The sequence below is a fragment of the Sphaeramia orbicularis genome, chromosome 16 (assembly GCF_902148855.1).
Source record: "Sphaeramia orbicularis chromosome 16, fSphaOr1.1, whole genome shotgun sequence".
NCBI lineage: Eukaryota > Metazoa > Chordata > Actinopteri > Kurtiformes > Apogonidae > Sphaeramia > Sphaeramia orbicularis.
Window position 1 is genome coordinate 42,273,977 of NC_043972.1, and position 18,549 is coordinate 42,292,525.

At 35.3% G+C, this 18,549-nt stretch overlaps 1 protein-coding gene across 2 annotated transcripts in view; it reads right to left on the bottom strand.

Annotated features, from left to right (window-relative positions):
* Nucleotides 1-403: 403 nt before the first annotated feature.
* myom3 (myomesin 3) overlaps nt 404-18,549 on the bottom strand; it is a 249,462-nt gene continuing 231,316 nt past the window's right edge. For both annotated transcript variants that reach the window (XM_030159207.1, XM_030159208.1), the window contains exons 32-37: nt 18,168-18,273; nt 7,331-7,494; nt 4,653-4,689; nt 4,432-4,454; nt 1,377-1,432; nt 404-846 (exon numbers count right to left, since the gene is read on the bottom strand). In XM_030159207.1, coding sequence (XP_030015067.1) covers nt 577-846; nt 1,377-1,432; nt 4,432-4,454; nt 4,653-4,689; nt 7,331-7,494; nt 18,168-18,273 — 656 coding nt within the window. In that variant the 3' untranslated portion in view covers nt 404-576. The remainder of the gene's footprint in view (nt 847-1,376; nt 1,433-4,431; nt 4,455-4,652; nt 4,690-7,330; nt 7,495-18,167; nt 18,274-18,549) is intronic.

The following is an 18,549-nucleotide window of genomic DNA, read 5'->3' on the forward strand; positions in this document are numbered from 1 at the left end:
TGAAACTTGCGCAAGTGTTCCTCAAATATTCGGGTGCCAACTTCTCCCACTCTTCTTTAATAGTATCTTCCAGACTTTCTCGTAATAGTTTTGCTCATAGTCATTCTCTTCTTTACATTATAAACAGTCTTTATGGACACTCCAACTATTTTTGAAATCTCCTTTGGTGTGACGAGTGCATTCAGCAAATCACACACTCTTTGACGTTTGCTTTCCTGATTACTCATATGGGCAAAAGTTTCTGAAAAGGTATGGATAATAGTGTTAGGTATGATTATGACATCAATATATGTTTGGTTGCAAAACAATTGACGTAGTGCCTCCTGAGAAAAAACAACTAAATGTTCATTGTAAATTTTGCTTCCCCACCCTGTATAGAGGTGAATTAAATGAAGCAAAAAAACTTCAATATCTACTTTTCATTTTGTAATAATTTCCACAGATTTGTCTATTCATTTGCTTTTGTAATAAATATGTTAAATTGTAAAGAGACTTTATGGACACCTTATATATATATTTTTAAAGCCAAGCTGCACATACAGTAAGCACTTCCTCAGTCTATCTTAGATTCCTGTCTTAACTCATCATCACAGCATTTTCTGGAAGCTTCTCCCCATGCTTGTACACGCTCACAGTCACATCAACTGTATCAGAGCCGTATTTGTTGCGTACAAAGATGCTGTATTTCCCAGAGTCTTCCGGGTTGACATTGGTGATTGTGATAGTGCTGCACTTAGGCTCTTTAGTAACGACAAACTGGTCCTGACTTGCAATCTCCTTGTCATTTCGAAGCCAGCAGACCTCCGGGGTCGGGTCACCCTCGATGAAGCATGTCAGACAAAGAGACTGGAAAGGGGAACACGAGTGAAGAGCAATGTAATCATGGGTCAGTATGAATTCTGCACTTACGGTGTCTATCAACACACAGATATTTAGTTATATAACTGTATCAATGTGTGATATAAAGTTGCGGAAAAAATTATTAGACTATCAAAATCATCAAAAACAATAGTTAGGCAATCACGTACTAACTCCTGTGTGTATCATGTGACTAAAACAGACAGAAAAGAAAACATGGAATCCCTAAAAGCACTGTTTTTGTTAGTACAATGCCATAGATATTGATGTAAGAACTGAAGTGATTTTGGTTATTATCAAAAAACAAAAAAAAACACGGAAAATGGCTAGATATCAGCTCTGAAATTAAACTCTTATGAGCTATTTTTGTTGTTACTATTATATTTGTCCAAACAAATGCACCTTTACTTGTACCAGGCATTAAAATGAACAAGAAATTGAAGAAAACAAGGGGTGGTTTAATAATTTTTAACGCGCCTGTATTTGTTCTGTTCTGCATTTTACTGATGATACACTACCTTTCCTTCCATGATGGCTACCACATCAGGGAGACCCTTTGTCACATGGGCTCGATCTGCAATGAAATAAACAAAAATAAAAAATAAAAAAGTGATCAAAAGCATTTAACTGATAAAGACCCAGAAATCCACCAAAAAGCATCAACTGATATAAGCTGTTTAATACCTGTTGAACTGATAATCCTATCAATACATGTAAATAATTGGTGTAAAATACAGTTTGTCGTCTTCTCATGGTCATCAGATATGACCCATTTGGACATTCAGAGGCTCTGTAGTTACCATGGAAACACCGTCATCTTCTACAACATTGATTCACCAGTAAAACCCATGGAGTTGGATCAATGACAGTGGATGGAGATGCTTGTTTTTATGTTCAGTTATTGGTATCTCTGCTGAAAAAGTCACTTTTTCTTCAGTTTTCTCTGTTGTAAAATAAAAACCTTTGAATTTACTCTGAGTTTTATTGAACATCTACATGATCAGTGAATTAAATATAGGGAAATAGATGATTTACACTGAAAAATGCAAAATACAGAAGATAACATTATAATAAATGGTGATACATCACTTAAGAAAGGATAAATGTTGAGAAAAAATCATTTGGGAACTGGCATAAAAGTAGTACTGGGTCTTTATTGGTTAAAGAAAATCTAATTACATGCTTTATGATGAATTAGTCACATATATCAATATCTGAGAAACACTTCAAGCATTTCAAATAGGAGCCAAATTTAGTTCTGTGCACTGAACATTTTTTTTTTTTAATTTACATTTAGAGTCGTTCTATTATTGCTACTAATACATACTGTATTAAATACATTATCGAGGTTGCTGTTTTTATTGTATATTCTTTTGTTTTATATGTAATCAATGTAGAGCTACATACATGTCCATCCAGGGTCACCAAAGTGTAGAGACATAGTTGTTTTCTTGAGGATATTTTGATAAAAACTATACAATTTTTTGTTGAAATACACGTTTAATATTTGCTTTTTGTGGGAGGGAAAGTGGATTAATAAACCCTTTGTTGCTTTTTCTACAAGAGGACTCAGTGTGTGCTTTGTGGATAAAAACTAAGAAACAAATGTTGATTTATACTGTACTCTGGACTCCGTTTGTAGCCTAAATATCATTTATTTGAGTGAATGAATGAATGAATGAATGAATAAACAGCCATTATAATGGTGAGGATCCCTTCTATGCAATATCTGTAAAAGCCCAGGTAACACACTGTCCTCCACTCAAATCTGTTTAGTGATCGAGTTGGTTAATCTGTCATGTTTAAATTCACACAGTTCAGTGGTTTGTGTTGAAGCACTCGATGGTATTAAAATGAACATCGCTATTATAAACAGTCCCATTGACATTTTTTTGACTGTTAAATTTCTATTCACTGGGATGAGTAACATTTTGATCCTGCTTCTGTTATATTTACCATGGTACTGTGAATTCAGTGATGAACAGGGTCAAAGGACATAAATCTATTACTTTTTATTAACACATTATTTTTTGTATGATAGACAGACAGATAGATAGATCAGGGTTTCTGCAGGTATCAGCAAATCTAATTTAATGCTTTTTAACGCTCCTTTAAACAAATTTAATGTCCATGTCCAACTGCAGATACAGTCTTATATATGGTTTTATGACAGTTTACCGTTGATGGACTTTAACCAGGTTCTGAATAGTTCCTCCTCCAATCACTTCTGCTGAAACTTGCATTTTCCCATTTTTCCGACATTTGCTAATATTCCCTCCCCTCTTTCACCACAGCATGAGCACGTTGTATTTCAAGTACCCGATGTTGTGACTTCGTGTATCAGCCATAAACAATAGCCAATTAAAGGGTTCTGCCTGTCAGTCATCACACTATACTTCCAATCAAATTAGTAAATGTTTATATAATCAAAATAAATTGTGAATAACAATAATTTTTTTTCCATCAAACATAATACATTTTTTAGTACCTCTGGACATAGAATTTAATGCTTTTTAATGCTATTTAATGCCTTAATTTTTACAAAATCTATTTAATGTCTTTTAATGTTTTAATGACCTGCAGAAACCCCTGTAGATAGATAGATAGATAGATAGATAGATAGATAGATAGATAGATAGATAGATCAGGGTTTCTGCAGGTATCAGCAAATCTAATTTAATGCTTTTTAATGCCATTTTAAACTAATTTAATGTCCGTGTCCAACTGCAGATACAGTTTTATATACAGTTTTATGACAGTTTACCGTTGACAGACTTTAACCAGGTTCTGAATAGTTCCTCCTCCAATCACTTCTGCTGAAACTTACATTTTCCCATTTTTCCGACATTTGCTAATATTCCCTCCCCTCTTTCACCACAGCATGAGCACGTTCACAGCACATTACATTCCAACCATCTGGTGTTGTGACTTCATGTATTGACCATAAACAATAGCCAAATTTAAGGGTTTCGCCTGTCAATCATCACACTATACTTTCAATCAAATTAGTAAATGTTTGTATACTCAAAATAAATTGTGAATATCAATAATTTTTTTCCATCAAGCGTAATACTTTTTTAAATACATCTGGTCATAGAATTGAATGCTTTTTAATACTATTTAAGGCCTTAATTTTCACAAAATTAATTATTATTATTACTATTTAATGTCTTTTAATGCTTCTTAATGACCTGCAGAAACCCCCTGTAGATAGATAGATAGATAGATAGATAGATAGATAGATAAACTGAAAAATTGCAGTGCAGCAGTACAAACAGTAAAAATACAATATAAGACTAAAAATACAAGAGCAAACAAACTATACATAATAAATTAGAACTATAAAAAAGAACTGGTAGAAAATCTGGACAAACAGGATCAAACAGTAAGGTGCATCAACAAACTGTAACATGTAAAGTGTAATTTTTTTCAGTAAGATGGAGGTACATAATGTGTGTATGATTAATTCATTGGAATGAATGTACGATTTCAGTCCTACAAATACATGCTAAAAACATTCACAGCGTCTTGTGAACACAGTATCTTAGAGTGAACACAAAGTCGGTGACTCACTTTTTTCAGCCATGGCCACTTGCCTGAGGGAAAACAAGCAAAAGGGTCAAATCAATACATCAGGTAACCGTCATGTGCAAGGTAATAGTTAGGTTAAAGCAACACCTGGGAAGGCTCTTTCAGTTGTGCATGTTACCTCTGACTCCTCTGTGTTTTTTAAGGTTATTTTCACAGCAAGCCATGTTAGACACTTCTAGAACATGTTCTGCAAGTGCACTTACTTTAACCTCTGATACTCCTTCAAGGCCTCAGCAAAGGCTGTTGGAAACCACAATACTGGTTATTGTTTATTGTTTATTATTGATGTTTTATATAGTGGTTGTTACTCTTACTGGGATCTGTCAGAATACAAATACAGTTACAAAATACATACATAAATAAAATGAGTTTCCAATTCATTGTCATCATCAGCAAGCTGAACATTTCTTTTCAACACATATTCCTTAAAAAGTTTAAACTTTTATCTTTACAGCAACTTGGATTGCGAGAGTCAAAACAATCATTGGCATTCCCGTATTTCCTTGAGTAGTTCCTATTTGAGTGTTTTTTTTTTTGAATGAATATAAGCTTTTAGTGTGTTTAATGTATGAAGATAACTTATTCCATAGACTGGAGGCCCATTAAATGACAGAATTTTTCAATCGATTCGTTTTTGGTTTGGGAAGTTCAATGTGACCCATGGTAACCTGTCTGGTGCCATGATTATGTTGTAGACCTCTATGCCTTATTCTGTCGGTAAGAAAGTCAGGTTTCCCATTCACAATAGCACTCCTCATAAGAAGGAGGAGGTTAAATTTAATTTTTGCTTCAACAGTCAACCATGATAGACTGCATTGCATTTTTGTAAAGTTTTTCTAAAGGAACATTTAAGGAACATTTAGCCAATCTGGCTGCTCTATTTTGGTTAGCTTTAAGGCAGGGGTGTCAATCTCATTTTAGTGCAGGGGCCAGATTCAGCTAAATTTGATCTGAAATGGACCAGACCAGTGAAATAATAACATAATAATATAGAAATAATGTCAACTCCAAACTTTTCTCTATGTTTTAGAACAAAAAAGCAGTCCTTCCAGGAATTCGCGATGTTGTGATCGCAACTATTAACGCAAATTCAACCAATCACCGCAAATTCTGCGCGGCGCTGCAATTTCGTCCAATCACCGCAAACTTTCTGCAAATTTGACCAATCACCTTAGCCCCCTATCTCCCACCCCCCTCTACGTGACATGTACGTCATCACGTTCACTTCCTTGTTGACGTTTGAGAAGATGAAGACATGTGCGACGCATAACGCCCACATTTACCGACAAACATCACTGCCAAAGTTCGTGCAAGTCAATTTCCAGATGTGTTACACAAAAGTGGAAGTATACTGTTCTGCCATAAACGAAAGTGGCCGCTCCACAGGCTCTTTTCAACCGCAAAACATGCAAAGAGAACGGCTGAAACTGGAAGAGGAAAGACAAGACAAGTCCCACTGACAGAGGCTGTTGGATCCAGAACAACAGCAGGAGCTGAAAGGGTCAAGGTTAGCGCAGATCTACTCTATAAGGCAATAGAAGAGAAGAATAAATAACTTGTAGAGGCACACTTTCCTTTTTCTGTATTGTGTGTGTGAGTGTGCGTGAGGGAGTGCGAGCGCAAGTCTGTGTGTGGAGTTAAAAAATGAGCTCACAAACGAAAATAGTCATTAAACTTGGTGTTAATAATAATGTTTACTTTAATGTGTTAGATAGAAAGAAACTCAAGTTTGGCTGACCTGTGTGCCTGTCTGTGTGTGTGTGTGTGTGTGTGTGTGTGTGTGTGCATGTAACCCATCTAACCATTTTACCCATCTAACCCTAACCCTAAATATACTACTATATCATTAAGGAAGCAAAAGTCATGTGTTGTGTTGTATAAATGTGAGATGGGGGTGGGATTTAATCAGTTTTCTTCTTCCCACTCCTTTTTGAGCAGTACATATTGAATTTATTTTGTTATTACTAGTGTACATGGCAATTGATATTTTGTCTTGATCACCTTTATCTATTAATGTATTTGCTCTGATATTAATTCATTGTACACAAAAAATGTTAATTTTTTTCTTCTGCTCAAAACAAATAAATGATTGAATGAAAAAAAAAAAAGCCTTTTTTGTTTAAAATCATTGCTTCCTGGTGCTTTTTAAAGCTAAAAACACAAGAAAAGACTGTTCTAGGTAATTTGTAAATGCCCATGTTCCAACGACTTTAATAAAAGAAGCCTCAAATCATCACAACTTTTATCACAATTTTTTTGGAAAAGCTGCTGCAAAATCAGGCATTTTAGGCTGCAACAATCACAAAAAAAGCCCACGAAATCCTGGAGGGACTGAAAAAAGTTAATTTACATTATGAACAGGTTTACATCTACAAACTACCCTTTCAAAAGATGTGAATAACATGAACAAACTGAAAAAATAAGTGTAATTTTAACAGTATTCTGCCTCAGTTTATCCTTTACACATGTACGTTATAACTTACAGATCACAGTGGATCTACAAACACACAAAACATTGAGTAACAGGAAGAATATTGTTAAAATTGCACTTGGTTCTCTTAAGACATTACTGGTTATTCATATTTTTTTTGCAAACTATACTTTATTTTAGTGTAAATACATGAAAATATTGACATTTACAAAGAGAAACATTTGGAGTTGTCATTATTTTTATATTATTATGATAGTATTTTACTGATCTGACCCACTTGAGATTGGTCTGAATGTGGAACTAGAAGGACTGGTAATATCTTAGTGTAATTTTTGCATTTCACAAATTCATCCCAAGGGCCGGACTGGACCCTTTGGCGGGCCCTGGGCCACATGTTTGGCAACTGTGCTCTTAGAAATCTGACTTCACTCTTTCCACTCTTCCACTCACCTTGTCCAGACAGGTCAAGACAGCGGGTGTGTGTCTCTTTGCCATCGAACATCTCCAGTGTGTACTTTCCTTTGTCGCTCTCAGTCGGGTTCAGTATTTCAAGCCAGACCTTCTGTGTGCTGCTGCCAGGTCTGGTCCTGACTCCCTGGTCAATCCTCTTCTCTCTTTAGGGGAAGGGGGTAAATTGTTTTACACAAGGTTATTACTTTGTGAAGTGAAGTAGTAGTTTATTCGGTTGTTAATTACGTTAAACAACAAACAAAAACAACATATCTATTGTTCCATTTATAATGCGACCGAAAGGGTTTAGGCCAAGGGTGTCAATCTCATTTTAGTTCAGGGGCCACATACAGCCCAATATGATCTGAAGTGGGCCGGACCAGTAAAATAATTACTAGGCCTGTAACGGTACACGTACCGAACCGAACTGTTTCGGTACACACCTGTTCAGTTCAGTACACAGCTGTACCGAAACGGCACAGTATGATGAGAAAAAGAAAAAGGAATGAAAGACGTCGTTCGACACGGAACTTTAAATCCGCCAAGTTTCACACGGACTTAATAAAGGAGCACACATTGACCCAAAATATGAAATAGCAGCTGATAAGGTTAAAAAAACCAACAAATATGATGTGAACCTGGAAGGAAGAGACTGAAGACCCTCCACCATCAGTACAGTCCAGTTTGGATCAGTTCAGGTTCAGGTGAAAGACAACAACGAGGAAAGAGACGTTAATAAGACGGACGTTGTTTGGCCCCTAGGAACTACGGTAGTTCTAAAACACTTACACTAGCTCTGTCTGTCTGTCTGTCTGTCTGTCTGTCATGCACGCTGTATAATAGAGGAATAAATAGAACACTGAAAGTATGTAAAGTTTCACTTTTAAGTAAGTAAGTAAATTTTATTTATAGAGCACTTTTCACAGACAGAGTCACAAAGTGCTTTATCAGTTCAAATCAGAATCAAATTAAGTTTACAGAGACCCAACAGAATCCTTCAGGAGCAAACACTTGTGATTGGTGACAGTGGCGAGGAAAAACTTCCCTTTAACAGCAGAAACCTCGAGCAGACCCAGACTCCTGAAGGATGGCTGTCTGCCTTGACCAGTTGGGGTTAAAGGGAGAGAGAGAGAGTAAAGGAGGAGAAAAGAGAGACCGATAGAGATATAGAGAGACTGGGGGGGGGGGGGGGGGGATGACACATGGAGTACGTTATGATGAATACATAGAGTGTAATCAGTTTGTGGTGGTCCTGGGTCAGGTGGGAGACTAAAAAGCCTTTTTGAACAGGAGGGTTTTGAGGTGTTTCTTAAAGCTCTCTACAGAGTCCATGGACCGTAGGTGTAGAGGCAGGTCATTCCATAGACGTGGTGCCACAGCTTTAAAAGACCTGTCACTGCGTGTGCTAAAACAGGTGCGTGGAACCATCAGCAGGTGCTGTCCTGAAGACCTCAAGCTACGAGTCGAGCTGTAGGGCTTTTGTTTCACGACAGCGTTCGTTACGTTAGTTATGGACCGCACCCCCAGGTATATAACTGCGTGCCCCCCCTACCCCCCGGCTCCGACAAAAAAAAAAAAAAAAAAAAATGCCCCGTGCAAACAGGGACACACAAATACACACAGTGTCCTAAACAGTTTGTTCTCTGTCCTAAAATAAATAATTTGGTTCATTGTGTTGTCAGAGTTTCTCTTCAGTTTGTTTCAACAGAATACCAGTTTATCCTCTTGTTAATGTTGCACTTCATGTGGAATTTTTATGTTATTTTTATGCAGAATGTGAACTGACAGAACTGTGATTAGATTTTTCTTGTTTTTTCTTGTTCTTGTTCGAAACTACCTTTCAGGGAAAAGTACAATACTAATGTTTAAAATACATTTAGTAATATTAATAATTTATTTTATTTTCTATTTGATTTGTAGTTGCAGAATTATATTATTCCTGTTTTTCTATATTCTATTGTCTCCAAAAATTGGGGGAAAAATGTTTTAAAAAAATTAATAATTGCATTAATAGACATTTTGAGGGGTTTTCTTTCTTCCCATACCGAACCGAAAAAACCGAACCGTGGCTTTGAAAACTGAAAATCTACCGAACCAAAAATTTTGTGTACTGTTACAGGCCTAATAATTACAGTGAAAAAAGTAAAAATTAAATTATGATAATGTTAACATCTTCAAAAATCTGAATAACATGAACAACTGGAAATGTCTTAAGAAAAACAAGTGCAATTTTAACAATATTATGCCTCAGATTATCAGTTTATCATTTACACATGTGCATTACAACTTACATTACAATTACAAATACACAAAACACTTAATAACAGGCAGAATATTGGTAAAATTGCATTTACTTATCTGAAGACATTTCAGGTTTTTCACATTTTTTGTAAAATAACAGTTTTTGAAAATAAATATTTTCATGTAATTTTACTTTTTTACCCTAAAACAAAGATAAAATTTGCTGTTTTCATTGTTTATAGGTTTGATTTGATAGTATTTTACTGGTTCTGACCCACTTGAGATCTAATTGGTCTGTATGTGGAATCTGAATTAAAATGATTTTGACATCCTCTATTGTTAATATCTTCAGTGTAATTTTTTGCATTCCACAAATTCATCCTAGGGGCCGGATTGGACCCTTTGGCGTGCTGGATTTGGCCCCTGGGCCACATGTTTGACACCTGTGGTTTAAGCTGAAGAACAGACTTATTTTACTTAACCCCATTAACACAATGTTTCCACATGAAAACAAACAAACAAACAAAAAAAATAATTCAGTGCAATCATTGCTAAATATACAACAGAAGAGAATACATATTTAATTTTAATTCAGGTAAATCATGTCCATATCTCAACTACCAATATTGATCCTAGTCTTTTAAACAAGTATTTTCTTTAGTCAATCCTGAGCTAATAATAGTTAATTTGTACATCTTTTTTTTTTTTAAGTTTTAATTGCTTTAGACCGTTTTAATCGATCTTCCAGGCCATTCCAAAGATTAACCCCTCTAACGGAAACACATCTACTTTTTAAAATTAGTTTTTGCCTTAGCTTTTTTTTTTTTAAATGCTGGTTCCTCTGAGATGATACTGACTTTTCCTACATTCAGATATCTCCTGGATTTAAGGAGGGAGAAGATTATTGTGTGCCTTGTACATCACTACCACTGTATTAAGGTCAACAAGATCATGTATTTTCAGAAAATTAAGCTCTGTAAAAATAGAGTTTGTTGTTGCATAAAAATCTGCATTAATAGTAATTCTTATTGCCTTTTTTTGAAGAAACAAGATAAAATGAATATCTGAATAGTAGTTATTTCCCCATATTTCTGCACCATGATTTAGGTATGGAAGAATGATAGAATTCTATAGTATGAGAAGTGAATATTTATTAAGTATAGCTCTCATTTTACCAATTACGGCTATGTTTTTCGCTAATTTTGTCTTTAACATGTTTATAAGCGACTTCCAATCAAGTTTACCATCGATAACAACACCTAAGAACTTACTAGCAAACACTCTTTCAGTTTCTATGTCATTAATTTGGTTATTAATTAACTTAATTAATTAACTTAGTTATTATTATAACTTTATTACAACAGAAAAAGCAAATAGAGTATCAGTTATTTTTTCAGTCTGAAATTAATATCTTTTTGTGTGTTTTTAAGTATTGTTAAGTAAAAAAAAAAAAGGGAACCGCCTGTTGGACCATGGTTTTACAGTTAAAAGTTACAGTGATGTACCTTAGACTGTCCTGTGTAATGGATTAAAACATTTATGAGTCTGCATCATCCTGATGAATTAATTTTTCTCTTTTTACTGGCAATTCCCCAAAACACCACCAGATGGTGCTACTAGCCTGATCTAAAAACCCTGTAACACCATTCTCATCTCTTCAAAGCTGGGTATTTACGTATATTAGTAGCTTTAACCCATAAAGACCCAAACAGCCACTAATGACACAAACCATTTACTGATTTAAACTGTTCAATACCTGTTGATCCTCTAATCCTATCATTACATGTAAGTAATTTGTGTTAAATACAGTTTGTCATTTTTTCATGGTAATCAGATATAAGATAAGATAAGACTTTATTTATCCCACCATGGAGAAATTTAACAGTTTTACAGCAGCAATATGCAACACACCAGTGCAAAAGAAAGGCAGGTACAAATAAATGCTCTTAAAAGTGTGAAAATTTAGGCATAAAATTTAAAGACATTTACATATTTACATAATGATTGCACATATACATGATGTGATATGGGGGTGGTGGTGGGGTCACTGTGTACTGTTATACAGTCTGATGGCTGTGAGGAGGAATGACCTGCAGAAGCACTCCTTATTCCACAGGGGGTGTAAAAGTCTGGAGTGAAGGAGCTGCTCAGGGCCTCTACAGTGTGGTGCAGGGGGTGGGAGGGGTTGTTAATATTTCATACATTTGTCAGGAAATGCACAAGTAGTTTGTCAGTTATTGCCCTTTTTACATGACTACTGTTACATCATATTTAAAGTTTGTCAGTTATTGCACTTTTTACATGACTACTGTTACATCATATTTAAAGTTTGTCAGTTATTGCACTTTTTACATGACTACTGTTACATCATATTTAAAGCTTTTGTTTAATTTAATATTTCATACATTTGTCAGAAAATGCACAAGTAGTTTGTCAGTTATTGCACTTTTTACATGACTACTGTTGCATGATATTTAAAGTTTGTCAGTTATTGCACTTTTACATGACTACTGTTACATCATATTTAAAGCTTTTGTTTAATTTAATTTAATATTTCATACATTTGTCAGAAAATGCACAAGTAGTTTGTCAGTTATTGCACTTTTTACATGACTACTGTTACATAATATTAAAGCTTTTGTTTAATTTAATTTAATTTAATTTAATTTAATTTAATTTAATTTAATATTTCATACATTTGTCAGAAAATGCACAGGTAGTTTGTCAGTTATTGCACTTTTTACATGACTACTGTTACATCATATTTAAAGCTTTGGTTTAATTTTCACAAACTGCAGGTATTCAATGATTATCAGATTTGTTAATGGACAGAGAAAGGGTAATTTTTTTTCCTGTATGTATGAAGCAGGCATGTTCTGAGGTATAACTGCTCCTACATGTCAATGTACAATATACACTGATAAGTAAAGATTATTGTTGTTCTTCATATTTTTACAGATTTGTTTCAGATCCCATTTAACATGTTTCATCACTAACATGTGTTTTAGTGATGACAGTATCACTGGTAAATAAAATCTTCATTTATCTTATCATCTTCATCATGATCCAGGCTGTCTTTTACGACATGTTTCTCATGCATGTTGGTGACACCTGAGCGCACACAGCTAGTACACACCAGTGCTAAAGAAAAGGCAGGTAGAAATAAACGTTCTTAAAAGTATACAAATTTAAGTGTAAAGTTTAAAGATATTTACATATTTACATAGTGATTGCACATATACATGATGTGATATGGGGGTGGTGGGGGGTCACTGTGTACTGTTATATAGTCTGATGGTTGTGTGTGTGGGGGGGGTGACCTGTGGAAGTGCTCCTTTTTGCACAGGGGGTGTAAAAGTCTGGAGTGAAGGAGCTGCTCAGGGCCTCTACAGTGTGGTGCAGGGGGTGGGAGGGGTTATCCATGATGGATGTCAGCTTTGCTAACATCCTTCTGTCCGCCACCTCCTCTGTGGAGTCCAGCGGGCAGCCGAGGACAGAGCCGGCTCTCTTTATCAGTTTATTGAGATAGATGAGATATGACCCATTTGGACATTCAAATGCTTTGTAGTTAACATGGAAACACCATCATCTTCTACAGCATTGATTCACCAGTAAAACCCATGGAGTTGGATCAATGACAGTGGATGGACACACTTGTTTTCGCATTCAGTTAGCAAGATCTTTGCTGAAAAATGTGTTTTTTCTTGATTTTTCCTCTGTTTTGATGTAATTTACTTTGGATTTACTCTGAGTAATCATGAACATCTATATGATCTGTGAATTAAATATAGGACAATACATGATTTACACCAAACAATGCAAAATACAGAGGGTAATATTATTTAAAAATTGCTGATAACTCAGTTAACAAAGCTAGAAATAGATGAAAAAAAAATATTTTGGAACTATCACAAAAGTAGCACTGCGTCTTTATGGGTTAAGTTAGTGTTTTTCAACCTTGGGGTCAGGACCCAACATGAGGTTGCCTGGAATTCAAATGGGGTCACCTGAAATTTCTAGTAATTGATAAAAAAAAAAAAAAAACAACAACTTACTAATAAAAATATATGGTGAGTTGACAGAGACAACCCATCAACCCATTAAAGACATGACTATCTCTGAAGCTGAAACTGAAGCACTGTGGTACTGTTTATCTGTCAAATGTTCATTGTGGTCAGTTTCAGATGCTGCAGCTCTTTCATAATTCATAGTTTGAGTTCTTGTTTGTTCAGTATTAATTGTCAGTCTTGTAAATCCAAGCTGGACTGACTGTACATATCCTGACCAAGGAAAATAAAATTGTCTTTGTGCAGTAATCTACACCTGGCTTTTCTGCCTCCGTCCATAATAATATACATTATATAGACTAAATGTCGTCTAACATTAATGTTTATTTGCAACATAGTATAGAAAACTATTACATTATCAAAAACAAATTAATTTTCGCAAAAAAAAAAATGTCACTGTTTCAAATGTCTGGGGTCGCCAGAAATTTGTGATGTTAAAATGGGGTCATGAGCCAAAAAAGGTTGGAAACCACTGGGTTAAATAATGGTGATTTTATCAAAAAGTCACGGACATAATTCAAATACACATGCATGTTTGATTTTTTTTTTTTTTTAAATTCTGACCAACTGAAAAACAAATACCATCATCATGTCACCAAAGAAATCTGATCCCACTGAGCTGTGTTCACTTACTCTTCTTCATCCCACTTGACTCTCAGACAGGATTTCATTATCATAACAAAGGCTTCTCAAGCTCCTTTGAGATTGGGAAAAGTCATTTTACAACATGAATTTACCCAGAACCAAGAAAAAGGTCAAAGTAATTGAAATATTACTAATCACAGCTTGTAGATGAGTTATCCGTCCCGTTTTTTTAAATTAACATTTTCTACCGTCTGATGCTTTTATTTGATTGTGGTGGTGAAACGAGATGGAAGATAGGGGCAAATGGTCTCAGTCTGTGCTCAGGGGATTTGTACTCCTGTGATGTTTGACCAAACAAACAGAGCTGTTGGGTCATCCCAGTTCATCAGTTATCTACATATGGTTCTCTTGGGGTTCTTTGATGAGAGGATATGCCCTAACTGCATCCTCGTCAACACTGGTTAATGATACTACGCATTTATAGAGGCAGTCGTTAATCTGGTTCATTGTCGCTTAACATGTCTGTGTGCCTGTTAAGTGTTAGCTTGCTGTTACTTGTGTTGCATTACAGAAATACCGGTGTTACAAACTTAAGCCCCATTCATATCTGGCATTAACATACGTACGTCCTGAGTGATCTGATTACAAGCGGCCAGTTCTAAGTGTATCTGCCCTTACACATTAAAATGTGTCTCTAGAGATCAATCATGCTGAGATCTCACTTTATGCAAATGCAAAAGCTCATGTATAGCCTAAAACATAGTATACGCTTTCATTTGAATTTAACCCATACAGACCCAGTGCTACTTTTATGGCAGCTTCCAAATTAATTTTTCTCTGTAACATTTCTTAAGTGATTTGTCAGCATTTATTATACTATTATTTTCTGCATTTTGCCTTTTTTCAGTAAATATCATGTTTTCCTACATTTCATTTATTGATCATGTTAATGTTCATAAAAGCCCAGATTAAAGTTGATGATTGTTACATCAAAAACAGAGAAAACTGAAGAAAAAGTTACTTTTTCTAAAAATCTATCATTAACTGAACATAAATCAAGTGTCTCCATCCACTGTCATTCATCCACCTCCTTGGGTTTTACTGGTGAACCAATGTTGTAGAAGATGACGGTGTTTCCATGGTAACTACGGAGCCTCTGAACGTCCAAATGGGTAATATCTAGATTTTCTTTAACCCATAAAGACTTACTGCTACCGTTATGTCAGTTCCCAAATGATTTTTTTTCTCTACATTTAACCTTTCTTAAGTGATTTATTACCATTTATTATAATATTATCCTCTGTACTTTGCATTTTTCAGTGTAAATCATCTATTTCCCTATATTGCATTCACTGATCATGTAGATGTTAAATAAAACTCAGAGTAAATTCAAAGGTTATTATTTTACAACAGAGAAAACTGAAGAAAAAGTGACTTTTTCAGCAAAGAAATCAATAACTGAACATAAATACAAGTCTCTCCATCCACTGTCATTGATCCAACTCCATGGGTTTTACTGGTGAATCAATGTTGTAGAAGATGATGGCATTTCCATGGTAACTACAGAGCCTTTGAACGTCCAAATGGGTCATATCTGATGACCATGAAAAGATGACAAACTGTATTTTACACCAATTATTTACATGAATTGATAGGATTAGTGGATCAACAGTTATTAAACAGTTTAAGTCAGTAGATGCTTTTGGTTGGTAATGATTATTTGGGTCTTTAGGAGTTAAACAGTTTTGATTTTTGTAACGTTTCTTTTGCAAATTTAACTCACTGTGTGGCTTGAAGACTAACACACTGGTTTAAAGGGGTCGTTTTTTCTAGCTTGTGTATCTCTGCATGAAGTGATGTCTAAATAAATCAATAAACCTTTAATTTCAATATGATGCCTTTGAGTGTCCCATTTGTTTTATTGGCTTTCATATACATATACTATGGATTGAATCTTCAAATGCTAAATACATGTTTATGAATTTTTATTGGATTATGCTCACTGCACATACTGTATTGTGTTTCCTCACAGTAGAATAAATGAGGCAGGGAGTAGTTAAGGTGGGTTCAGCAAGCACATGAATCTCTTTATAATTTTCACTTAATGCTGGTGGAACATTGACGTGCATTTACTGGGAGAACATCAGATGAGCAGTCAGTCCTTCAATCCATCCAATGATTCGTCATCAGTCACTGATCCATATAGCTGTGATTGTGTTTATTATATAGTTATATAGATGGTAGAGGTTTCTATTATTAATACTAACAGCTGCAGTAGTAGTATATCCACTGTCAGTACTTGTATTTAGAGCAGTAAATACGCACATTTGTTCTAGTTATTGGTACTTACACTAGTAACAGCTGTTCTAGTTTTTAACAGTTGTAGTTCAGTTTACTGTGCATCCATGTGTCTGTCTGTTTTTAAACCCCTTCTTAAAACCCATCTTTTCTCCTCGGCTTTCGAAACCATGTGAGATGTTTGAAGGTATTATTTTTATTCTATTGTTTTTATTTGGTAGTGGTTTATTGTTCTTATTTTTGTGTGTTTTTCTTTAATCAATTCTTGTATTTTATTATTTTATTTGGGTTTTATTTATTTTTCTGTACAGCACTTTGGTCCAGTGCGGTTGCTTTAAAGTGCTTTACAAATAAAGTTGGATTGAATCGGATGTGTCCTCCCTCCCTCCCCCCATCTCTCTCTCTTTCTCTTCCTTTAACCCTCTCTCTTTAACCCCAGCTGGTCTAGGCAGACGTCTATCCTCCATAATCGGGGTCTGCTCCAGGTTTCTGCCTGTTAAAGGTAATTTTTCCAACCTAAGTATTTGATCCAGGATTCTGTTGGTGTCTGTGAATTGGCTCAAGACTCTGGTTTAGACCAGTTCTAAATGTAAAGTGTCATGAGATAACTTTTATTATTATTATTATTATTATTATTATTATTATTATTATTATTATTATTCATTCGTTTATCATCTGAACCCACTTTATCCTCACTAGGGTTGCTGGAGCTTATCCCAGCTACCTATGGGCAAAGACAAGGTATATCCTGAACAAGTCACCAGTTCATCACAGGGCTGACACAGAGACAAACAACCCATCACTCTCACATTATGGGCAATTTAGATTAACCAATTAACCTATCAGTGCATGTCTTTGGATGGGAGGAGGAAGCCGGAGTACCCGGAAAGAACCCACACAAACTCCACATAGAAACAACTGGTGTTGGAATCGAACCCAGGACCTTTTTGCTGTGAGTGCTATCCACTGCACCACCATGTCACCCATTATCATCATTACTATTATTATATTAATTGTTATTATAATCTTTATTTAACCAGGAAAAAAGAAAAAAAATCTCTTTTTCAACAGTGTCTTGGCCTAGAGAGCAGCAGCAGAAGTAGAATCACAGCCATATATCCACACTAAAAATATACATAAAACACAATAAAAGTCACTTCTAAAACCATACATACAACTCTAAACCAAGAACATACATATAAAACACCATCATTAATTTAAAAGGTACTAAAAGTATAACAACAATGTTCCTTAAAAGCATCTGAAAGCAGAATCTGATTCAATCAGTTAGAAAAACATCTACATCCAGATAGATCCTTTTTCCATTCATTTGTTTGACTGATTGATTCATACTGTTTATAGAATGTGGACTTATGTATCCATGATTACCTCTAAATTGGATATGAATCTGTTCTCTATATGTGTTTACACCATGCATTAGAGCTGTCCACCGAGACGTGTCAACTCTGAACGGAGCCTCTGAACACATTTAAATTGTGTTTTTCTTTGAAGGAAATCCAGCATAATATGCATTTGTCAACATTGTTACATAAGCAGAAATTTATTCAAATCTGTTCTCTAATGAAATCAATTATACTGTTAAAAATGTCAGAAGGGTCAGAGAGGTGCTGTGCATGTGGACTCACTTTAAGTGCCAGTTGGTCTTCAGGTAGGTTATATAATACTTGAGTGAGCAGTAGAGCTTGAAACCGTCAGCAGTGCACTCCATACTCAGCGGGCCAGCTGACAACGCTGCAAAGAGAGAAAGGGCTGAGCTGCAGGATTATTTAATGCCACAGTTTGCATACATTTCACTTCCCTTGGCAGTGTAAAAACTCTATGTGACCTATCATAGGAAGCTGAGGGATTAATACTCTGAAACAACCCAGCCCACGATTAATTAACATGGCTTTTGGTAGATTTCTTGGCCCAACACGGCACACCTGGTGTAAACAGCAAAGTCACTGGCACATTTCTCACAGGCTGTTCTCTAAAGCAGGGTTTCTCAACTGGTGGGCTGCGACCCGA